Consider the following 25372-nt stretch of genomic DNA (forward strand, 5'->3'; position numbering starts at 1 on the left):
GAGACAGGCTTGACTTCAGGACCACTGCTTTTTGTTTTCCCTCTTTCTTAAACTATTCTGTTTTTCTCTCCTGCTTTTCTTCCTGTATGTGGCATTTTATTTCTTGCAATTTTTCATTCTTTTGTAGGTTTCCTTCCCTTTCCTGTTTTGTTGCTGAAATGTTTAGCAATGGAAGAGTTAAATTTGATACTGTACAGCCAGATGGGGATAGAAATACTTGTTGTGCTTCACTGATCCTAATAAGAAAGTTTGATTTTATGCCTTTTGTCTTGGAATAATTGCAGAGTTGAGGAAACATCTCTGAATCAAGTCACACTAGTGCTGAAAACATTTCTCTATAATTCAGAAAGCTTGGAATGTTTTTTTTTTTTGAGTTTGGATGTTTTACAGTATCCAGTTACTAAATGTTGGGAAGGGATATATACTTAGAATAGCTGAGGAGCCGTATCTTAGAATTAATAATGAGGATTATACCTTGTATATGTTTGCTTATAGATTTTAAAAACAAGCTGTCTCTTGTAGCAAGAAAACTCAGATTTTATATAAAAGTGTGTTTTTCTTCTATCATTAGTTATAAATTAAAAATACCGAGATGAGAAGGAACTGGATTTTGTTTAATGCATTGGATTGTATGAGCATGAGCCACCTGTATACACAATGTCTTAAGTTTTAATAGCCTTTTAAATATGATGCATGATTTGTGATGCTTTTGTCTTTACGAATTAACTGTGCCATTTCATAAAAAATCTTCTAAATTTTTGTCTCCTGCGTTACAGGAAACTGGGTTGCAGTATAAGAAATTCATGGCCTATCCTTGGATCCTGACAGTTACTTGGCCGGTGGACATGGTAGGACTCTTGTAGTTCTCTGCGATTATAGTATAGCATTTTCTGTGGCTGTATTTCCCATTTCCATGGTAGGTGAATACCTCAGAACTCGTCATCTTAAACTGTGCATTAGTGAATGGAGCTCATCATGCACTTCTGAGGTCTGCCTCATGTGATCTGTTTTAGTGCTCTGGTTTGGATGACCACACTCATGCTTTTGAAGTGTCTGTTTCTTGCTGTTGATGTCAAAGGGTGTTGTGGTTTAACCCCAGCTAGCAACTAGGTACCACACAGATGCTTGCTTAATCTGCCCCCACCTCCCTGCAGTGGGATGGGGAGGAGGACTGGAAAAAGGTACAACTCGTGGGTGGAGATGAGAGAAATTTAATAATCAAATTAAAGTAAAATATAATTAATAACAATAACAATAACAACAAGTGTAATGAAAAGGGGGGGGAGGGAGAGAGATGAATTAAACCCAAGGGAAGAAAAAAGAAGGAAAAAAACCTCAAGTGATGTACAACAGTTGCTCACCACCCACTTACCGATACCCTGCCAGTTCCTGACCAGTGATCAGCCACTCCCAGCCAACTTCATCAGTGTATATACTGAGCGTGACATTCTATGGGATGGAATATTCCTTTGGCTAGTTCAGGTCAGCTGTCCTGGCTCTGCTCCTTCCCAGCTTCTTGTGCCCCTCCTCGCTGTCAGATCACAGGAAACTTGAAAAGTCCTTGATTTAGAGTAAGCACTACTTAGCAACAACTAAACCATCAGTGTGTTACCAACATTATTGCCATACTAAATCCAAAACTGTACCAACTACTAAGTAGAAAATTAACTACGCCAGCTGAAACTAGGACAAAGGGCCATCAGCATTTTGAACAGACTGATGTATGTCAAGTTGCAGTGGTGCTCAAATTCATTTCCCATCCCTTCCAGTGAGCTCTACACACACATGTGCCTGCATGCATATGTGCACACACACATGTCTGCACACAGATGTTTTGGCAGATTTGTTCAAAGGCTTTTTTCATCAAAACATTCTCTTGCAAATATAAATTTTTGATTGGGAGAATATTTTGAGAACAGAAACATCTTTTCTGTAATGCTTCTTCCCATACAACACTTGCAGCATTGTGGGGAATTCGTCTTGGCTCCTTGTTGGCACTTCACTTTCCTCTCTTTCCATAGACTCTATGAAAGAAAGAAACATTTGCAGGATGAGTCAGAGCAGGAGCCTCAGCTGAGTGATTTGAATAGTTCTCTGGAAGAACCTTGTGTTATCTGACTTGGTTTCTGGAAGCAGAGTTGCTTCTCTTGTTATGGAGGGAATCTAAGGGAATCCCAGGTTAGGTTCTTAAATTTAGGTGGTGTGCCTGTTGTGCTGGTGTGCCTATGTATGCTTTACTATATTTACAGTATACCATTAAACAGTATCCCAGTGTAATAAATGTGGACAGTAGAAATGCTCTTAAATGTCTTCCTGTATTTGTGCTGCTTTTCAGATTGAGGGGTAAGCTGTGGTGATAAAGTACATATTTCCTGAAGCTGTAGGTTGTCTTTCTATAGTTTCTGTCATGATCAAGGAGCATTAAACAGGGCCTGCTGGGGACTCATGTTTCTGTCTTAGTACTTGCTACTATGGTTAGGCTCTGAAATTACTCTTACAATCAGAAATACATTCTATATTCCCAATGTGCTTTAGGTTGTGGGCATCTCTGAGGCCAGTCTGTATTTGCATTTATATTTCAAGAGAGCAGTGGGTCCTGTGTTTTGGAGGGAAAGTTACAATAGGAGAGCATAAAGTGCGCTTTATAAGTACACAAGGTTATTCTGGGTGTGAAGCTGCATGGTAGAATACATCTGAGAAGGTGTATGACCAACAGCTGAGTAGTGGCCTGCCTTCGGGATGAAGTTTTCCATAGTGAGTGAAGTTTTGGAGTTCCCCAAAGCCATTCACACCTGGAAACCATCAAGATGCAAATTCATATTCAGAGCCATTGCTGGCATCTGTGAGGTGCGAATGAAATAAATGTTCATGCTGCCTGAGGTTGCCATCTATGAAGTCTTCCTAGTACGCTCTTCACATGAGGTGCACCGTTTTGTGTGAGAAATCATTTGAACTGCCATCTGTCTGCTTTCTTGCTGGCAGTATCAACTGTACTGTGAATATTCTCGTGGTTTTATTGTAACTTGCTTTTTGCATAATGTCAAAGGTATTGCCTACTTACTGTTTCTGCGGAGGTTATCAGACACAGGTGCTGGTGGTATAGGTGAATGACTGACTCACTATTTGTCATTAAGCTGCAACCTGATAAACTCCTTAAACTGGCAGTGCTGCTGAGCAAAATGGTCCCATCCTGCTCACATCACAGTTTGTTTTCACCTTTCAGTCCCTTCAGTTTCCTCCTGGATTTTACCATGCACTTGCAGGAACAGGAAGGACAGGGAAGTGGGGAAGCACTGCTATCTGTGAGGAAGTAAAAGAGTCCAGGAGGGGCTCATGATTGATGCAAGTGAAAGTTATTTATGATGTTGAGGCTTCATATGCCCTCTCCCCTGTCCATTCACAGCTACCTCACACACGTTGCTTTCAGATGTGGGCTAGCATGACGGGGTAGCTCTAATGAAGCTAGTTAGTCTCTGTGCTTGCTTGTAACCTAGCTGCGTGTCCCTACTTCGTATTAATAATCGTGAAAAAAGTTATGGATGGGCCGAGGTGAAGCTGGCAGCAAAACTCTGATATTCAGTGAGAGAGACGTAAATGGTGTGCACAAACAAAACTAATTGGGGTGTTTTCTCTTGCCTTTTCTTTCCTGTGCAGGACAATGAAGACTACCCACTGATCAGAACAGGACCCTATTGGAAGAAGTTCAAGGCCAATTTCTGTGAATTTATTGCAGTGTTTGTCCAACAGTGCCAGTGCAGCATCCTGTATGATAGCTACTTGATGGACACTGTCATTTCACTGCTTACAGGCTTAGCGGACTCCATGGTCAGAGCGTTTAGACACACAAGTACTCTGGCAGGTAAAGTAACTCACAGAGCTGCTGTAGATTGTGAGTTTTGTTGATGTGTACAAACAAAACTGCTCAAAATTGAAAAGCTCTCTTTACTGGAGAACTTGCTATTTTATGCATTGACAGTGCATTCCTCCTAATATATGTTACTGTAATATAAATTACTTGTTCCTATGTGTATCTGAATGGAATTTGGATGCTTCAGATAGGATAGATATGATTTTTTTTTCCTTTATGTTTTCTTTAATGCCTGACATGACTAACTTTAGAATTTTGTTGCGTTCAGATTCTTTTTTTTTTTTTTTCCAGTAACTGATTTTTCACGGTCAATTTTATATTCTGTTATTTTCCTCCCTCCACTAATTAATCTGATGAAGTTGCATTAAATGCTTCACCTAAAAAAGCTTCCTTTGGAAAGCTGCTACTCTTGTGGTATTTGTGCTAGAAAGAACATTGCTTGTTACACATTTTTGTTCCATGCAGCATGATGATACTAAAGCTACTACATTCCCCCCTCCCTCCCCACCGCCCCCCCCCCCAAAGCCAGCTAATAAGTTCTTTGCCATACAAAGAGCACTTAAAATATAACTTGTTCTGAAGTACACTGTTTGCTTTGAAGGCTCAAAACCCCCACTTGACATCTGTGCAAACCATCTAGTGATCCTTAGAGGAATGTGCATTTTTGCCACTTCAAGTAAAATATTAAGATTGCCAGGCTTTTATTGGCCAGCTTCACTGTTGTGGATGGTGTGGGGGTTTTTTTTGTTGGGGGGTGTGTGTTCTTTGTTTTGTTTTTTATTGTCACTGGAAATCACCAGTTCTACAACTCTAGATTCTTTTGCAGAAAAATCAAAGTACGTAAACTGAGAAGAGTTGCCCAGTAAATTACTTCTCTGACTAGAACTCTGGCCAAAAGCTGTAAATCACCAGTAGTATCGCTGCATTTTCCTTTTTTGCTCCTTTTCTGCCTTTAAAATAAATACTGTATTTTGAAATAAATTACTATAATCTAGTAATGTTCATATTTTGGATAACAAACTGGATTTGGCTAACCATATCCTTTTTGTGGTAAAGTGATGAATATATTTATGCTCATATCGCTCAGCTAAGCTAAATATGTTGGCTTTGTTTTCTTTTTAGCAATGAAGCTTCTGACAGCGGTTGTTAGTGTACATCTGAACCTTGATGTCAACAAGCACAATGCTCAAAGGTTATATGAGGTGGAGAAGAAGAGGATAAGTGGCAAGAGAACAAATTACAGACTTGACCAGCTAGAGAAAAAAAGGAAAGAGGTTAGGCAGGTGTCTTGTATGGGAGATGTATGAAGATGGAATAGAGGGATTAGTGACAGCTTGCTTTTGGGTCGCTGCAGTTCTTTGAGGTTTATATGTTTATCTAATGCATGGTGCAGAGCAGTTATGACTGGCTAGATTAAGTGGTACAGAAATGACTAAGGTAGTATCTGCCCTATGTACTGTTAACGTGTGATGTCTGTCCTACTAATTGCTGCTTTAAATTGGCTTCATTAGCCCTTGACCTCTACACAAATATGGATTTACACTCACAGGTAGTTTCATTGGTAGCTCTAGTGTTGTGGGAGTGCAGCTTTGCATATGTTTATACAAATTACAAGCCAAAATGTTAGTTCAAGAACTGGATTTCAATGAATGCAAAAGGATCCAGGATAGCTGTCATCTCCAGATAAGTAATGCATTGTAAAAATATTCCTAGCTTCAGGTATGACCTGTATCTTTCTTGCTGTTCAGTTTCTGTCATTTCTTCCCTGCTCAGCCAGACAGCTTCTTATCAACATACAGAGACAGGCCTATATATGTATGTAAGAAATAATTCTGGCTTGAGGGTGGAGGTGACTATGCATGAACATCAAGCATAGTCACACTTGTTGTGGTTTAACCCCAGCTAGCAAGTAAGTACCACGCAGCTGCTTGCTCATCATACACCCTGCCTCCGACCCTGTGGTGGGAGGAGACTTGGAAGGAAGGTAAAACTCATGGCTTGAGATAAGAACAGTTTGAAATAAAAATAATAATAATAATAATAATAATTGTAATGAAAAAGGAGACAACAAAAAGAGAGAGACAGAAATAAAACCCAAGAAAGACAAGTGATGCACAACACAGTTGCTTACTACCCACTGACTGATGCTCAGCCAGTCCTCGAGCAGTGATCAGTGCTTCCCAGCTAACTCCACCAGTGTATATACTGAGCGTGACATTCTATGGGATGGAATATCCCTTTGGCTAGTTCAGGTCAGCTGTCCTGGCTCTGCTCCCTTCTGGCTTCTTGTGCCCCTCCTCACTGGCAGAGCACGGGAAACTTGAAAAGTCCTTGATTTAGAGTAAGCACTACTTAGCAACAACTAAACCATCAGTGTGTTACCAACACTATTGCCATACTAAATCCAAACCACAGCACTGTACCAGTTATCAGGAAGAAAATGAACTCTTTCCCACCTGAAACCAGGACATCCTTCTCTTGACCTTAGAATCGGTTATCTCTGTTCTGAGCTTTGGATGCCCATGGACTGTCTTAGAAACAACCCCTTTTTTTGTGGAAGGCCGTGTTTGGATGAGACAGGGTTTTTTAGTATTATTGTAAGGCTGATCTTACGGGAAGGACAGAGGAAATGTGTGCTTGGGGGAAAAACCCAAACTGGTCACCCTTCCTGATGATGTTGATGAGAGAATGTTTTTAGTAAGTGACTTGGGTTTGCAGAAGTTCCTAACTAGATTTTCAGGGCTTGGTTAAAATACATGCTCATTGTGGAATAGGTGCATTTTGAAAATTCCCTTGTATGCCTTTCTTCCATGTCTGTTTAAGTGCATAAAAAGAGAATTTGGACCTGACCTATATGTGAAGATTATTTAATAGTTGTTCTGTATGTTTCTGTGTATTGATAGATCAAGACTTACTATGTCAAACAAGTACCTTGTTATCCAAGTTAGCAGTTGGTATCTGGTAAACCTTTCATCAAAAATGTCATTACAGACCGCTTGTATGTTAGTGCCATGTGTAAATGCTAGCAATTTGCACCACAGTAGTATTGTGAGTACTGATGCAAATTTTTTGTGTAATGAATTGTGGAACCAATGTTAACGTTCAGTTCTCTTTGTATTTCAGTATGAGCATAAGCTTCTAGAGATACAGAACATGATGAATGCTATTTTCAAAAGGACATTTCTAAACCGTTACCGGTAAGAATAAAAATAAAGCTGTGGTGTGTATCTGCATGCCCAAGAAACTCTTGCTCAAATTGTCGAGGTAACAGATACCTGAATCAAGGTAAACATCCTAAACGCACTAATGATGTCAAGAAAGGTGTAGCAGTTTGATTATTTTAAACAATTTGGACTTACAAAAGAACCTTTCTTAAGTTCTTTTTGCTGGCTATAGAGCAGTGCCTTTGTGATTGAGAAGATATCCAGAATTACAAGTAATTATTGCATGAAACATTTGTAGCTAAAAGTGGCCTAACTGTCCGTTGAAGACTAACTTAGGACATGAATATGAAGATACTTGTAATATTTTTGGATTATACATATTTCTGAAATTCAAGAAAATAAAAATATTGCAAATAATGTAATTAGTATATATTAGGCTTTTAAAATATATTAATATCACAATTTTATAATTCCACAGTGATGTGATCCCCGAGATCCGAGCAACTTGTATTGAAGAAATTGGCAGCTGGATTAAAACATACCCAGATGCTTTTCTAAATGATAGCTACTTAAAATACATGGGGTGGATGCTGTATGACAAGGTAGAGTTGGTTTGTTTTTTTTCCTTACTGGGGGCAGTAGGTGGAAATTTTTGAATATTTTTTTAAAGAATCCTAATGTTTAAATTCTTGAGAGTAGATATTTAAGACTGTGGTGTTACAAAAAAGAATTTACTTTCTTCCCCATTTCAGGTTTTATTTTTAAAGCCATTGCAGCACTAAATAGCAGAACATTTTTTCCAGTTCTGTTAGCAGTGTGTTCCTGTGTGTGTAGTTATTTTTATATGTTACTGAATTGGGAACTATTACTAAATTGCAAAATGGCCTATACACTTTGAGCACATGCAGCGTTAAATGTTGAGTAAAATTCTGCTTTTAGATTTGATGGCTACATTTAAAATTTTGTTTCATTTTATAAAAATGAACAAATTTTGTCTATAGTAAAATTAGTCTTTAATATTGCACTTCTCATTTGGAATTACACTGGTACAGAAAATATTTACAGAAGTCTAGTCATTTTCCAAAGGTTATTCTCCTTTTCCTTATGGGAGGTTTGTTTTTTCTTCTTGAGTAGAGGCACATTTAAAAACAAACAAACAAACACCCCCCCACCCACCAAACAACAACAACAATAACAAAAAGCCAAAAGAAAAAAGTAACTCAAAAATTCGCTTTTTCTCATGCTTCTAAAATGTGTAAGAGATTTTAAAGGGATAGGAATATTTATCATGAATGGCTGATTAACAAAATTGGCACGCTGTAATTCTGCACGCCACTCTGCAGGGGTATATAGCTTCGGTATAAATTTTGAAACATCCTCGATTTTGTCAGCTTTAGGTTACATTTGTGTTCTGTGAATAAAATTGTAGTTTAACCACAAAGCCAGGAGGGGGAGCACAAAGCCTCTTCCCTGCATCGTGCCGTTGCTGTGAAGGTAGTATTTAGATTTTTAGAACAACAAATCTATCAAAAACTGTCGTCTTTTCCTGCATAAAATTTATCTGATCAAAATATCTTTTTTGTATATGTTCAGTTGGGAGAACTTGCCAAAGAAAAAGTCATTTTTGAAGATGATGTGTCTTCATTCCCAGTGCTGTACGGTGAAAATTAACAGCTGGTGTCTCAGATTAATGCATATAGCTCATCCAGTGTCATTTATTGGGAACTGGAAATGGTTGTTTTTCTAAAGCTTATTATTTGAAAGCAATGCAGATGCAAACAGAGTGAGATAAAGTGAAAAGTCTTCCACATTTCATATTTGACCAAGACCTGGTAGTGTGCCACTACTGGTGGTTGCAGTCCCGGCTGTGCTTTGTGATTTGCAGCCACTGTTAAATTGCCTGATTCCAAAATGAGAGCAGCGCATTTTTGGCAGCAGCAGGGGCAGCAGTGCTTTTATATACATCTGCATGTTATTTCCCACTACTCCTCCTTAATAAGCGTTTCCATCCCATCTTTTTGGGGGTGGGTGGCAAGAAAATGATATCTCCCAGAGCCAATTTTCTTTTAGAATATAACGTGGAGAAGTTTGCCAAATCATTTAGGCCCCAGAGTGGAACGACCACAAAAGTATTCTAACAGTGGGGGAAAACCTGGCCAGGATCCTCTGCAGTGCTGTAAACAGAGATTAAGTTCAGTCAGTCTGGAGGCTTTAAAGTGGAGAGGCAAGGGGGAAGTAAGTATAAAATTAACATTTTGTCTTCACAGTCTTTTATTTGAATATAATCATTCTTTCTTTCCCATGAGATACCATTTTTCCATTATACCTTGATATGAAACATTATGTTTTTATGTGAAAGGCTGTATCCTAGGTGCAAGAAGATGCTGCAGATTCAGTGGTAATATGCTCAAAATTGCATATGAGGATCTCTCTTTGGCCCAGTAAGAGTTGTGGAACAGACACATTTTCGAGTAGTTTATGTTCACCTGCTAGAAATAATTCAACTTATGTTTGTAGACCAAACAACAGTTGATACTAAGTCTGACAGCTGTGTGCAGTTGAACAATGTCCTATGTAAGCAGAGTCCCCTGTCGGTGCATTTGTGAAACCTAGGCACCTAACTTGTGCTCAAAGGCGCTAGTGTTCTACCAAGGGAATATATAGCTAGTAAATCAACATCCAGATCTAGTCAAACAGTGCTGATCTGAGCAGCAGGTGTTGAAGGGAAGTGCTGTGTAAAAAGTTCAGAGTTAAAGGCCAGAAAAATAAAGACAATGAAGAATAAGGATAGGGAAAGTAAAAGGAGACAGGAAGGCAAAGACAGTGGAGATACACACTTGGGACCTCCTACCATGTTAGACTAGCTTTGTCTGGAACTTCAGGCAGGTTGTTGAGGTTTTCTCACTAGACTGATAAACACCCAAAGAAATCCTGTGGAAACAGGAACTTGCACTAAAATGAACTTCTGTGTCCTGACCATGTGATCCTCCTGGGAAATTTCAGGAAATTGAAAGGGTTTTTAGTTTTGCCTCGTTTTCAGCATGGCTATAGAAACTGGTCCCGTTGCGGCTACTTCTGAAATACTTCTTTCTTCAAATGGTCATGTTAGTATAGTGGGTTTCTGTTCCATAGGTCATCTCTGTGCGTATGTACCAAGTTTTTTTGGGGGGAGGGCAGTTTTTTGAATTGTTTTACCTCAACAGGGCAGGTAAGTTGAATTGTCTTTGCTCTTCAGGAGTAATTCAGAAGTAGACCTAGTTTTCCCAGTTTATTATCTGGGGTGGGGTGAGGAGAAAAAAATGACCCAATGACCCCATCAAACCATCCCAGTCCCAGCCTGTATTTGTAAGGCTTATTGAATGGCCCCACCTCTGTGATAATGGTGAGGCTGTAGTCTCATAACTGAAAATGTCTAAGTGGTGCTGGAGCCCATGCAGAGTTCTTTGAAGTCACTAGAGCTGCCCACCATCTTACTGATGTTTTTTGCCAGTCTGTTTGCAAGTTAGGGTTGAAATATGCTATGATACAGCTGAGGGACAGCGTGTGTTCAGTGTTCTGAAAATGTGCTTGCTCCCCTTCGCTCTCACAGCTTTGAAAGACCAAACAGGCAGGTGTTAGTAGTTCTGGTGAGGGGAGTTGATGGCTGGATGTTCGTACTAGCCTATGTTACTGTTGAAAGGAGCTGAAGTAGAGAGATAGTTTTAGAAGGATGTGAAGTAGTTTTGAATGATCAAGAAGCTATGAGGAGTGACGAATCTAGAAAAGGAGAGGTGACTGAGAAGGAGAAAATGCAACTGAAAACACAGGAAAACAGCAGAATTAGTCATAGTAGAAGTAATTTGTTCATAGTCAGTAAAGTTAATTTTTTCAACTCTTGAAATAAGCAAACATGTAGGGTAATGACTGAGAGCTTTTGGGTGAGAACGGGACACCTTTGGAGGCAGGTGGTGCAGTTTAACATATTAAACTTTATCACCAGACCTATGCTTGAATGCCACCTGACTGACAAATGGAAATGACACTACTAGCTGTGTGCTAAGGGCTATATGACCATCCAAAAAACCATCACTAACTTTTTTCCTTTTTTTTTCCTTTTCCCCAAGCACAAATGCAGTCCCTATTCACAAGCAAAGCCTTGTGCTAGAATACTGAGGGCAGCTGAAGCAAAGATGGCAGTGCATTGGCTGAACTGAGTCTGTGCCAGTGTGCAGTGATGGGTAGCAAGCTGGGGCCATTTGTGAGTGAGTTCTGTGCTGTGGAGCCACGAGTGGCTGTAGGAAGCAGCAGATGCAGGCAACAGTCTCCTTCTCAGACAAGGCCTTTAATTTTCAAGTACAATGTAGAGTATGTACTACTGGTGTGTCATGGGCAGATTAGAGAGCAGTACTCATTGTTACCTGTTGATCTTTAACTTTGTATTTCTAGCAAAAAGCTATCTGTTGGTCAAAGCCTGTTCCTGGTTATCACCCTTTGCTTTCCATTTAAGCAGTTGAACAGGAACTTGTAGTAATGGATAGGCTGTGTGTAGGTGGTCTCCTTTCTTGGGTTTCCTTGATTATTCTTACTGCTATTGTTAGCAAGAGGAATTAAGGAAGAAATATGAAGAGACCGATTCAAAGCCTGCAGTTCATTTAAACGTCTCTGCTGGTATCCTTAGCTTTGCAAGTTTATAGAACACAGTGATTTTTGTGTTAGATCCTCAAAATGATTTTCCTAGTGCCATTTAAAGCTTTGTCATTTGAAAGGTGTAGCAATATGAATGAGATAATTTAAAAGCTGGATAAGCAAAAGACTCCTTTTTTGAGTCATCTATGAAGCAGCAGTACTAATAATATGAAATAACACCTTGCATGATAAATATGTTTTGCCTAAATTAACTAATTAGGCCAAATTCAAAGCAACCCTTTTCTTCTTAGAACACTTAAAATACAGCATTCTAGTGTAAAACAAGGAGAAGGCATAGAATTTAACTCTGTAGGCACTCGCTTACCATTTAGAGTTCTTATCTAAAGGTGTACCTCTTCCTCTGGAAATGATCCAGAATTTCTTGGAGTTCTTGTCAGTGTTTTAACGATTCCCTGAATCAGATGTTGAGAGGAAGCAAGCAAAGTGATGTACGGAAGAGTGCTGGTTGTATTAAGTAGGTCATCTGTACTCTTGTCTTTGTATATTTACCAGGTGAATAGCACAATTCCTGAATCTTTTGCATTCTGTTGCTTTTATTAGCTGTAGGGTCTGTGAGAGTTTCTTTTGACTCCTAGGGATCCTACCACAACCTTTGATGTCACCTTTAACTTTGGCTGACTGCAGGCTGCTTCTGTGTGTGTGTGAGATGCATGTGCACACAAACAAAATGGGGCTGGTACCACTAATAAAGAAGATGAGGCAGTGTTTGGGTAGTCTGCTATAGGCACTCACAAAGAACTCTTATTTACATATTATAAGTGCCAATAGCGAATAACATCAAAAATACGTGTTTTATACTGTTAGCTGATTTCTCTTTGTCTTGTAGCAAGCTGAAGTGCGGTTGAAATGTCTTCTGGGACTGCAGGGAATTTATAGCCAAAAAGAACTTGTTTCCAGGATGGATCTCTTTACTAGCAGATTCAAGGTAAATAGATTACTGTTTGCTATTTGTTAAGTCTGGGATGGGTGTATACACAGGGTCTGATGCTTTAATTAGAGGTATCTCCCCACTGTCCTGACTGACAGGAGCTTAGAGTACTGCAGAAACTGTTTGACTGAGTGGATGAAGGAGTTTTGCAGAGATGTTTCCCTCTGTTTCCATGGAACTTTCTGTTTCACTTTAGTTCGTGCACAAAATGGTGTTAGCATGTACTGTGGTCAGTTATCTCCACCGTTCATCCGGTATGGCCCAGATGTTTTTTATGGGTCTTTGGCAGATGACAAAGAATTTCATACTCTAAAGGTCCCTGTTTTTTTTTTTTTTCCTGCTCCTGTTAATGGGTTAACCTTGTAGATACCGGATTGGCTAACCATGTATCACACTGATGTGGGAATGGCTCTCTGTTGATCTACCATGTCAGTATGAATCTTGAAGAAGGATCCCTTATCTCCTTTCTGAACAAGTCAGGTGATATGCTGTAGTTTTGAGAGCTTATTCTGTGACCGCACTGACCCTGTACACTGCCTTTATCATATTCCAGCACCCTGACTCATTGAGGAAGTAAGCCCTTTCCTTTATTTAATCCTGTCCTTGCTAATGGTTTTGTCAGCTACTCTTATCCCAGTGGGGCAGCACCTTTTCAGTATTTGAGTAGGAAAGCTCAAGATGCTTTAGTGGTATTTCAGTTCCTCTGAATCAGTACATAATCAGTGCCTGCATGTGGTGGTAATCATGTTCTTTTTGCAAGAGGTGCAGGGCTTACCTGTATACCAAAGCAGTTGCTAATACTAGAAAACACCTGTAGCACATCCTCAAAGAACAAGAAATAGATTAATATTGGTATCTTAAGAATAAATTATTCAGACTGAAACTTGACTATCTAAAATTAACCTGTTCTAAACTGTTACGTGGTAGTCCCACATCTTTCTTTCTAAAAGAAGGTTGCTTGCTGTAAGCTGTGTAACCAACTGCAGGACTGGTATTCAGAGACTGATGAAATAGCTCCAGTCTGTACTGCAATTTCCCTCTGTGTGGAGGATGCTATATAAATCGATTATTGCAAACTCCATCCCCCAATCAAAAAAAAAAAACCAACCCAAAACCCTCTAAACAGAAGAAACCCAAACAGTGACACACAGAACATGGACTGATCTGGAATCTTTCACAGTTTAAATCATGCTTTCTCAGTGGTGGGAAATGTAATCATATAACCATCAATACATTTCCCAGAAGTGGGGGTTTCAGATGCTCCCTCTTTTACCCTTGAGTATTCAAACTCAGGATTCATGGTCTTCCACAGCTTGCAGCTGGGTTGTGAGAAAAAGGAAGGTGCAAAGTAAAATTGGTCTAGAGATTTAGAAATGATATAATAGAATCATAGAATCATTTAGGTTGGAAAAGGCCTTTGAAATCATCAGTTCCAGTCGTTAACCCAGAACTGCAGAGTCCATCACTAAACCATGTCACTAAGCACTGCATCTATGCATTTTTTAATTACCTCCAGGGATGGTGGTTCTGCCACCTCCCTGTGCAGCCTGCTTCAATGCTTGACACCTTTTTCAGCAAAGAAGTTTTTCCCAATATCCAATCTAAACTGCCCCTGGTATACCCTGAGACAGTTTCCTCTTGTCCGGTCACTAGCTATTTGGGAGAAGAGACTGACCCCCACCTGCCCACAGCCTCCTCTCAGGCAGCTGTAGGGGGCTACTAGTAAGGTCCCCCCTGAGCCTCCTCCTCTCCAGGCTAAACACCCCCAGTTCCCTCAGCTACTGCTCATAAGCCTCGTGCTCCAGACCCTCCACCAGCTGCGTTGCCCTTCTCTGGACACGCTCCAGCACCTCCACGTCCCCTTGCAGTGAGGGGCCCAACCCTGAACATGACATTCCAGGTGCGGCCTCACCAGTGCCCAGTACAGGGGGACAGTCGCTTCCCTTGTCCTGTTGGCCATGCTGTTTCGGAGACACATGTTAAGTGAGAAAGCTGTTAGTCCCAAAACAAGCAAGTCCAAAGGTTTAATGTACCTTAAAGATGTGGGCCACACTGAGGAGTGTAAGTGCTTGGGTACACAGAACAGGAAAATTTCCATTGTTTTCTGAGGTGTTTGCATGTGTACCAAGTTACAGTAGTGTGAGTTCTGGAGATCAGGGATATTGCTGCTATTCCATGAAGCACTGTTATGACTCAAGTCCTAATTGTCTTTCCAGCAAGACACTGGCTTCTGTAACATGTAGGTACACGTACTTAGTTGTTGATGGGAGAAACTGGTTATATAATGTTTGTAATTTGAGGCTTACCTTCATCTAGCATACTGAAGTGCCAGTAGTAACATTTTAGAAACAAGTTGTCAGTCACTTTTAATTTGTAGACTGTAGTTGATTTCCTGTGAACGCATACATTACATCTATAAAAAATATCATATTACTGCATGATTAATTCAGTTAAAAAATTAACATGCTGTTAATTTTCAGGGGCTGGGGAACTACTTGATAGTAATCAAGTTGCCTTATGTCTCTTAGGAAATAGCTGCTGAAATAAAAGTAAATCTCTGCTCTACTAGTGTAGATGATCTAGCTGTAGCAAAAATATGTGTTTATTGAGAACAAACCATGTTACATCTTTTTATTGTCATTTTACATCCATTAGGATCGAATTGTGTCCATGCCTCTGGACAAGGACCATGAAGTAGCAGTTCAAGCCATGAAACTCTTGATGCTTATGTCACAGTAAATAATTTCTTTTTTAATTTACTGTATTGTTTGAATGGCAACAAGATCCAGATACAGTCCTGATGAATCTTCCTGTAATCAGTTACATGCTGGGAAACAGTTGCTCCTGGCAAGATACGAGTTACAGTTAAAGCTGCTCAAGACATGGCATTTTCTTTCTGTGGGAAGTATCAATATTAAGAAAACCCTTGTGCTGCTGAGATTCAGTATGAAAACTATGTTTTTATATCTTTATACTTCCCTCTGAAAGGAAATTCCACATATTTTGGCTTTTCTCAAATAGAGCATCTGCCTGTTTCAGGGGAGGTCCCCACCAAAGATGGGGTTTCCGCTCCATCTTCTGTCCCAGGGTTGCCAGGCCTTGACCAGGAGTTCAGGGAACTCTGCCATCTTCCCTGTCTCCCCACCTGACACAAGAAGCCTTGAGCTTTGAGGCTGTTGCTGGAATTTGGACTTCCAGATTCTTGGCTCCATGGCAGAGAACCTGTGGGCTGTTGAGCCCACAGCAGGCTGCCTGACAGGAAATGAGCAAGTGATATCTTGGTCCTGCTGAAGTGGAAAGCTAACAGAAGAGTTTTCTTGGGAATTACCTGCCAGCCATAAATTTGGTAGGTTAATGGCAAGGTGAAAGTGTGAGGAAAAACTAGACTTAATGTTGCAGAAGTATATGAAAACTATTCTGACATGTCCTTAAGCAGCATGTTTATTTTAGAAATGACTTTATTTGCAAAACATGTGAAGAATAAGTTCTCTGTCCTTCTTTTTCAATGCAAAATGAGAATAAAAACCCCACTGCATTTCATTGTTAATGCGGTTGAGATGTTAGGACTCAGTAAGTGTCTTTTCTGTCTCAGTGTAAGTTGAATTCTGCAGATGCGTACTTCCACGTACAGCATGGAGCATTGTCCAATAGCCTTGTGGGATTTGCTTTTCCGTTTAAGCCAGAGCTCTTGGTCGTTGCTAGATGAGGTTGTAGACCTTAATGGACCAAATCATATGGCATTGTAGTTATTTACATGAAATTTCAAGTACATTTGTATATTGAAGTGCTGCTTTATAGTCTGGTCTCCTGTGTCGCTTCACACTCCGTTGATTTGAGCGGCATTTCTCTAGGCCTGTTTCAACATATGCATCAGAGCAGCACATGATGCTGTGAACATAGTATGCTTTTCTGAAGGGAGTACCATTGTTTGGGCCTCACTAGTAGTAGCTAGGGTTACATTGTTTCTGTGTTTACAATGTCCGTTTCTGTATCCCTTGGTTCTCCGTGGTGCGTAGCTATTGGAACAAAGCACAATGCTGTGTCTATGTGGGTAACATGTCCCTGTGCTAGGAGGAGCAGCACACCATTGTTGAAGTACAAAGATTCTGTACACCAGTTATGGCTGCCCTTATTCTGTATCTGAACTAACAAGTGCTATATTGGCACTGCAGCTGTTTATCATCTCTGGCTGTATTATAAGAGATCATGTTCTCATTAATGCAAACTGCAGCTATAAAAGTTTGATCAATGTTTCTTTTTCCCTGAAGCAATTTTTTCTTAGTTTTTCTTAAATATGATTTCCAGTGTGAAGAAATGCCTTCTAAAGTTTTCTGAAAGACATTTTTTCCATCATAAAATGTAGTTTTTATAAGACAAATGAATACATTTTGAAATTGTTTTTAATTAGGCTGTGTGGAGGCCTAGGAAGTATGTGCTTCTTTCTTTTCGCTCATCTGTTGCATAGCCATACTCCTTTCTGCCCCCCTCCTCCCCAAGTTGCTCTGAGCCCTGCTGATTTGGCTTAATTATTGGAGTGATGAAAGTGGGAATTGGGGACTCAATAAGCAAATTCAGTGACAGCTCTTTGATAGGACTAGTACTGACCAGTCTATAAAACCTGTGTGAAGACCGTGCAGACAATTAGACAGTCACATGTACAGACTTCTTAACAAGAGCCTGGCATCAAGATGCTTTTCTAGCAGGGGAAAAGCTTATGCCTCAGTATCTACAATAGTGTCATAGAGGACATGCTGCTGTCATTGCAGAAGCAAAGAAATTTCAGGGCTATTGTGTCTCAAATAGGTGCAACTCGGCTCAAAACCAGTATCTGGATATTGAACAGTAATGGTGCTTGATATGTGCAGTAAAGCATGAAATGGGGCTGGAGACAACAACTCTCCTGCCTTTAAAGAATAATAAACAACAGTCTGCATAAATGGCAGTTCTACTTGTATGCATAGATGCAATCAAACTTTTTGCCGCTTTTGTCAAGCTGTATTGGTTTCTCTGTGGATGGCTCAATTTTGTCATCCACAAATCTGGCAACTGATTTCTAATTGCCCAACTTGCATTTTTAGTGAGACATGAAAGACCTTTCAGATCAAGTTTCTATTTTTAAAGCTACTGGCAAGAACCTCTATCTCATGAACTCCCTACATTTGATTTGGAATCATGGATTATTTTTAACAAATAATATAAACATGTCTCTAATCTTGGAAGAAATCTTTTGTTGTTTCACAACATGTGTTGGGAAGAAGCAAGGCCAGGAGTAACTTTTTTCCTCCAGTTAGTCTGTTGGGTGCTCTGTGACTTTCTTTGGAAAATTTACTGTATCAGTAACATCTCTTACTGTTTTCCATAGTTGTCTTTTAGGTGAGTATAGAAGAAAGTCCTGGTTTCCAGTTAATTATTTTTGTGGTGTTTTATGATCGCAGTGGAGCTGTGCTCCATGTATGTAACAGCTTTGACCATGTCTTAACTGTCACTGTGTTCCAGTCTTGTGGAATATACATTGACTACTCTGCCTACTGCTGTGCTGCCCTTCACTTTCTCTCTGTTACTAGCTAGAGAGGCAGTGAAAACACTGATGTTTTCAATTCACTTTGATGTGTTGCATTATTAAAAAAAATAATCCAGTGCTAATTTAAAACCCTCTTGCTATGCATATACCTGCTTTTTTCAAATCCATATTTGTATTTTCATCTTGTCTATCTCTTTAAGCTGAGAATTTTTCTTCTCGTTTGTTGCATGTTGCCTCAGTTGAATGCCAAGGTCTTTGGGTGGTAGATTTCTATTTTTCACACAGCATGGTGTGATCCCGAAACTGAAATGAGCCTATGAGGTTTAGCATAATAGAAATTATTAATGCTACTGAATTATGCATAATTGTTAGCATTAATGTTGCAAATGATCTGAGAGGGAATAGAAATAGGAAGGAAATAAAGAGGGAGAAAACCTGAGTGACGGGAGACCAAGGAATCTTATTGAAAACATTGGCCATTAGGAGGCAGATTAGTTTAGTGTGCTTACTGCCAGACAATTCTGTTCATTTTTTGTGCTTAACTTAACTAAAAGAGTAGAGGGATTTTGGAAAAGAGCAGCAAAAGTAATTAAGTAACTGTAGCAGATGAATGAGGAATGGTTACAAGTGGTGCAGGTAGGGGCACAAATCTACAAATAGCTTGAATATGTAAATAGCACAGGCGAATATGACTTTGTATTACATTAGTTAAATGTAACTAGAAATTAAACTGAGTTTTGAACACAAAACTCAAGTTTGAAATCTGGAAGAGCCACCTTAGTGAGAACTGTGAGTATATTACACTCATTGAGGACTTCACATAAATAGTTTTAAAACTATTTAATGGAGCTGATAAATGTATTAGTTCTTGCCACTGTGGTTTGGCATAGATTGGTCAGTAGAGTTAATCCAGTTTACAACCTCAGTTTCTTGACTTTCAAGTGTCTTGCTTAGCATGGGAGGCCCAAGTCAAGTAGGGGTACATCAATGTTGTGCTTAAAAAAAAAATAATCTTAATCTTCCTTTTGATTCTCAGCTAGGCTGAAGGATATTTTAGTTTGGAGAGGGAGGGGCTACACCGTATGAGAAACTTGAAAACTGCATTTGGCAAAGGATGCCATGGCAAATAATATATATTACTAGTTCTAGTTGTAGATGGCCCATGACAGGTAATTCAGTGTCATCAGAGAGCTGAACTCGGTGATTCTGTACTGTTGTTTCATAGCTAAGCCGTGGACTTCAGAGTAGAAATTGACGTTTGTTAGACAAATGCACTGTATATAGCAAGGTTATTCAGACAAGACATTGTGCAGAAAACCAGTTAAGTTTATTGAAGGCTTCAATGCTGGTATAAGAAGTGTTTTCATGTGATTGTAAAAAATAAGGTGGAGAGACATGCTTTGCATACAAATAAAGAAACCATCCACCTTTGTTTAGTGGCTTTTCAGAAAAATTAAGAAACGGTTATCTTGAAGTTGATAGAAGTAGCATGTGAAGCAAATTGTACTACACAGTTCTGATTTCTTGCATCAGTAACTTGCTTGTCTTGTCACAGATCAGATACTATCAAAAGAGAATGGCATGGAGCTCCTTGCAGCTCCTTTATGATTCCTTCAGGTCCACCACACCCCTATTCTGGTGGAGTTATGGTAGTGCTTTATCAAGCCTGTTCCAAACAAAAGGAAAGTGAAAGACCAAAATGGAACAAGGGCATGTATGTTTTCCTCTGTCTTATCCTCTTCTGCATCCTCTCAGGTTCATGCTTTTTTTGGAAGCTGCCTTCAGCAATTTACTGTCATCATGCACCTCTAGTCAAAAACCTTGAGATCTATTCTGAATTCTGATCTTTCCTGTCTGCAGAGTTAATAAGAAAAAACAGGAATTGCATGTCTCCTAGGCTTATGTTTTTTAACCAAAGCATACCATACAGCATCTGTCCAATGTGTATCTTCCTGCATTCTGTCAGAGCATAATCATAGAAGCACAGTGTATTGCAATATGCTAATCCTATTTTAAAGTGAATTGGAAAGGACTCTTGTTATATTGTAGTGGCAACCATGTTATCTCACTGATCACTGAAGTATCGTCTGGAAATATCTGCAATGACAGCAGGGTAGAAATTGAGGTAATACAACAGATTAGTTGGTATTTCTACTTAAAATTATTATCTCAGACATTAAAATACTTCCAACATATATTTTTGGTTGATAATGCTCAGTGCACGAATAATAGTTTTACAATTTATATGAAGATTTGGATGTTTAACTTTAATTTTAAATGCAAAATTAACAGAATTTTTTTGATTGAGATGCTATACATTGGATTACCAATGTTCCCACAATGTGTGCCAGATCTTTCCTTGCGCAGCCATTTAAACAAAAAGAATAAGGTGGCAAAACCTTTTTTAAAAAGTGCATGAGGTACAATTTTATTGTTGTGATTTTGATGTTTATCCTTGGTATAAACAATAGCACAGACCAAGAGACGCAACTCCAGCAGTCACTCTTGTATACAGTAAAATGCAACAAAAAGCAAGATATGAAGTCTTTCATCTGGTGCCATATGCAGGACAAAATGGGTCTATGATCTGCCCCCTAGAATAACCCAACTTCTTCACGATATGTTCACTCTGAAGTGCAGAGAAAATGGTATGTCATGACATTGGTATGTGGAAGGCCATGCCTGTTTATTTTTAGGCTCCTAAACGCTGTCAGACACTTCTGGCTTAACCTTTATCTGTTGCTTGTCATTCTGAGGGCTGTAAATTTGCAGCAGTATTATTGCTGTATTTGAAGTATTCTGTGAATGTTTGGTGATTGGCTTATGAATGTAAGTAGAAAAGACAAGCACCCTTTACTGTGGTAGTGTGTGGCAGCAGGTGTAGTCAAGTGCTGCTACTTCCAGAGGCAAGTAAAACCCCTAAGCACTCATTTAAGGGCAAGTTACGAGTATAAACCTCATGTATCATATAGAGTACTGTGAGCAGTATGTGAATAGTAGTAGTAGTAGTAGTTGTACATACAGGTATTCCTTCCCATTCAAGGAAAAAAAAAAAAAAGGATCAGATGCTAGATGGTGTAATTGGCGTCTGTCAGCCCATGCTGCAAAGAAAACGGGTTGTTTTCCCCTCCTTTGCTTTTGTGCTATTAGGGAGTGCTTCATACATGGCTGGAGCTGTTGTATCTGACCTACTCTTTTCCTGAGGAGGTAGGAAATAACAGTGCTGTGGAGTAATGTAATTGGGGCAGATTCCTAGAATCTCTGAAGACTTGAGAACGAGGAGTTTGGGGATTTCAGAACCACAGAATTGGCTGAGTTTAGAAGATGTCTCTGGAGGTCACCTGGTCCAAGCCCCCTGCTCAAGCAGGGCCATGTAGAGACACTTGCCCAGAACCATGTTCAAATGACTTTTGAATATCTCCATGGAGGGAGACTCCACAACCTTCTGGGTGGCCTGTACCACTGCTCGGTCACCCTCATAGTGAAAACATGTTTTCTGATTTTCAGAGGGAACCTCCTGTGTTTCAGTTTGTGCCCGTTGCTTCTGGTCCTGTCACTGATCAGACCCTGGGTCCATCTTCTTTTCACCCTCCCTTTGGGTACTTACACACATTAAGGTCCCTTCTGGGTCTTCTCCAGGCTGAACAGTGCTAGCTTTTTGAGCCTTCCCTCATAGGAGAGGTGTTCCCTTAATAATCTTTCTGGCCTTTCATTGGACTTTCTCCAGTATGTCCATGTCTGCGTATGTTGCATATCACCTCTCTTCACCCCGCTGGCAGCACTCCTAAGTCAGCCGTGGATACCATTAGCTTTCTTTGCTGCAGGGGCACATTGGTGTCTCTTGTTCAACCTGGTGCCCACCAGCACTACCAGGTCCTTGCCTAAGGAAAGGCAGTTTCATTTGTACTGGAAAGGCAGAGCCCTTATTTTCTATCCAAAGAGATGGCAGGCATGTTGCTGAGCTCTTCAAGCTATCAACAATTTAGGCAAGGAATTTTTTTTTATAAGAGGCATGCAGGTGTTGCGTTCGCTATTTCTGTAAGTATGCTAAGAAGAGAAAACCTGAAATGCAAGTAATAAAAAATTCAGATATAAAAAAATGTACATTTGACTGGCATGTTCACACAGGAAATTCCATTTAAGCATAAGAAAAGAGTTTTTTACTGTGGGAGTGGTCTAATACTAGGACAAGTTGTCACAAGTTGTGGAGTCTCTGACTTGTCGATATTCAAAACCAATCAGGGACACAACCCTCAGCAACCTTCTCTGAGCAGGGGCTTGGACTAGATGATCTCCAGGGATGCCCATCCTCAGCTGTTCTGTGATTCTGTGTTGGCCCACTCTAGATCAGGACGTGTTTGTATAGAACTTTCTTCTTCTTCAGGCTGTCCACAGTTGTTTTTTAAAAAAACCCACAGAAAATAAGGGCAACTTCATAGAAATGACTGCATTAAAAGAACTAAATAATAAATTGACAATAAAAAGAATGAAAGAAACCTTGTCAGCAGACTGCTAGTTTATTTCAATAAATTCTCCATAGCCTTTTAATATAAAGACTTGCTATGTCATGTATTTTTACTCCTGTAAGTGCAGTTTGTTGTCAGTCTTTGTTTTATTCTCAGTTGTTAAACTTGTAGTAGTTTAATAAATTTGATACTTCATTTATGGCTTCACAGGAGGCACCGGTGTTTATTCATATACTCTAATGCACCATGTTACCTCTTTCAATTTCTTGCTGTTTAACCTCAATAAACACATTTTTACTCTATTTCCTCAGTTCTGTAGATGGCTGAATAAGAGTTGCATAAATATTTTTCTTTATGGTGATTTCATGATATATATACTCAGAGTTCTTTCTGTATGTCCTGTTACTGCAAATATATACTCAAGGGAATTTCATGTTAAAAGAGGCCATCAAAGCCTGCCTGAAGTATGTAAGGCAGCTTTTCTTTTTGGTTGAGGACAAGCATTATCTTGCAAGATTTGACCCATCGCTTTTGGAGACATACTATCAGCACTTCCATTTAAGGACCTTTTTATTGTTCCAGTGACCATTGCAAGCAGCCATGGAAAAAATGGGAAAAATTCAAGACAGACATGAGTAAATACATTGTAAAGCTAAAATTCATGGTGTATCAACTTCTATAAATGAGAGGCTTTGAGAAATGAGTGCAGTCTTTTCTTTTTGTTGTTGTTGTTTTTTTTCTTCTTTTTTTTTTTTCCCCCTAATGATCTTAAATCTCTGGCAGTGCTAAAATATATTTTGCAATGGTCACTTCAGCGATAACGCTCGCCTAATGTGAGCTCACTTTTTTGCAGACAGGTTGGAGGATGTTCTGGAGCTTTGTGAACTTGTGAGAGTGCTAAAGGATGTGGTGGGTTTGGAGGCAAATGGGCAAGCACAGGAAGGGCTGCTAATTTTTGTAAGACATCACACCTAGCAAGTGAAGAGCATAAATCCTCAGTTTTAGAGACCCAGAGTTGTAGATAGATGGTTCTAAACTGTTACTACCTGAGAATTGAGTGCAGTAATAAAAAAAAACACACACCCTTTCCCCTTATCTGGCTGTAGCGAGTGTAAGGTTCTTGTATGTTTCTTTTTCGTTCTCTGAAGCAGCTTAGTCCAATGATGTTGCTATGGCAGTAAGAAGCAGGCATTTTGAAACTGTAATCCTTTGGGCTTCATTCTTCTGGTATCTCTCTGGTGGGTTATTCAACCCTGATGCTTCAGTTTCCTTTTTAAAAAAGGTTGATATTAATGCCATTTCTAGCGCTCATAGAGGATTTTAAGTTTACTAGTTGGCATGTGGTATTCTCAAGATGTGTAGCTGAATGAAAAAAATTGTGACTTTGAGTGTGTTTGCACAGAAAGGTCACAGTCATAAGCACACTATCAAGAATGTGTTTTGATTTCTTTTTACATGTGACTCTGTATAAGCTTAGTGTAATATAATATAAGTTTTAAAATACTGTAATAAATACTTTAAAAATAATTTGTACTGCAAAATAAAGCATCTTCCTGTTTATTATCTTCTATGGTGAACATCTAAGCATAAAGTAGAGGCATGATTTTCCTATTCTATTACTGTTACTTTTTGTATCCATGACCACTAATCAATCTTAGTTGTACTTTAAATTAATGTTCATGTCCATGCAGTTGGCCTGATTCATCATGGCTTGCACAGACCTCTGTTTCTCTGCACAGTGAGTAAAAGAATGCTGCCAATTTTGTTAGCAGTTTAGATATGTGCTACAAAAGTTTAGCTGTGTAAACAAGTTGCATGGCTGTGGAGAATCAGGTCTACTAAAAGCTGGACATAGCATTCATAATATTCTTTGCAGATAAACCTGAACTATAACTTCCGTTGTTATTTTTGCCTAGGAACTGTGAGGATGTGTTATCAGCTGAAGACTGTGAAATGTTATACCAGTTTGTTTATACCACACACCGTCCGCTTGCAGTAGCAGCTGGGGAATTCCTTTATAAAAGGTATCTCTGCCTGCCTGCCTGCATGCCTACTTCTTGCATGTTCTCATTTGTTTCAGAATGAAGGTGGATTTATTTAAGAGGGACATTAAGCATTCATTTTTCTGTTGGAAGTGTGTACCATGAGGGTAGTAGATGTGCTTTCTTCTGCTGAATCAGAAGAGAAATGCTGTCTGGGGGTAATCATTTGTTCCCCTGCACAGCCCTGGCACAATAAGCATGAGAAAAGTTGCAAGACTAACACAGAGAATATGAAACAATTGACTGATCCACAGATGCCATGCTATGTTGAAAGCATACTTCCTTTCTTCTTTCTTTTCCTGTTGCTTTACTTCTTACGAGCTCATTCATCACCTGGCATCTGCTGGATTTCCATAGCTTTGGTGATTAATCACAAAAATGGCCCCCTCTTCTCCCTTTGGAAGTTGCCTTATACATTGTAAAGGCTTTGAATAATGAGAGATGCAGCAGATTAAAAAGCCCTCCCAATTTTCTGTCAGGTTAATGAAGTACAGGGTTTATCTTCCCCAGGAGTAACTCTTATAAATGGGCTTCTTAGAACAATGGTTGCATGAAGTGAATGGAGTTGGCGTGCTAAAAAGAGAAGAAATAAATTTTCTGTCTCTGTGGCTGAGAAATAATTTTGCCTCACAAAGAGGAATGAAAATAAAAATATTTTGGCAAGAGTTTTGTGGGGAAAAGTTCAGAAATAATAATG

At 39.4% G+C, this 25372-nt stretch overlaps 1 protein-coding gene across 7 annotated transcripts in view; it reads left to right on the forward strand.

Annotated features, from left to right (window-relative positions):
• The window catches only part of LOC102057979 (cohesin subunit SA-2-like), a 67018-nt gene that overhangs the window by 15634 nt on the left and 26012 nt on the right, over positions 1-25372 (forward strand). For 6 of the 7 annotated variants that reach the window (XR_008730744.1, XM_055701117.1, XM_055701115.1 and 3 more), the window contains 8 exons: positions 777-848; positions 3655-3859; positions 4991-5142; positions 6992-7065; positions 7511-7634; positions 12545-12643; positions 15302-15381; positions 24550-24657. Coding sequence is in view for 6 of the 7 variants with exons in the window: in XM_055701117.1 (XP_055557092.1) it covers positions 777-848; positions 3655-3859; positions 4991-5142; positions 6992-7065; positions 7511-7634; positions 12545-12643; positions 15302-15381; positions 24550-24657 (914 nt within the window). In the remaining variant the exon portion in view is untranslated. The remainder of the gene's footprint in view (positions 1-776; positions 849-3654; positions 3860-4990; positions 5143-6991; positions 7066-7510; positions 7635-12544; positions 12644-15301; positions 15382-24549; positions 24658-25372) is intronic. The other variant, XM_055701120.1, reaches the window with a different exon arrangement.

Source organism: Falco cherrug, chromosome 2, assembly GCF_023634085.1.
Source record: "Falco cherrug isolate bFalChe1 chromosome 2, bFalChe1.pri, whole genome shotgun sequence".
Taxonomy (NCBI): Eukaryota; Metazoa; Chordata; class Aves; order Falconiformes; family Falconidae; genus Falco; species Falco cherrug.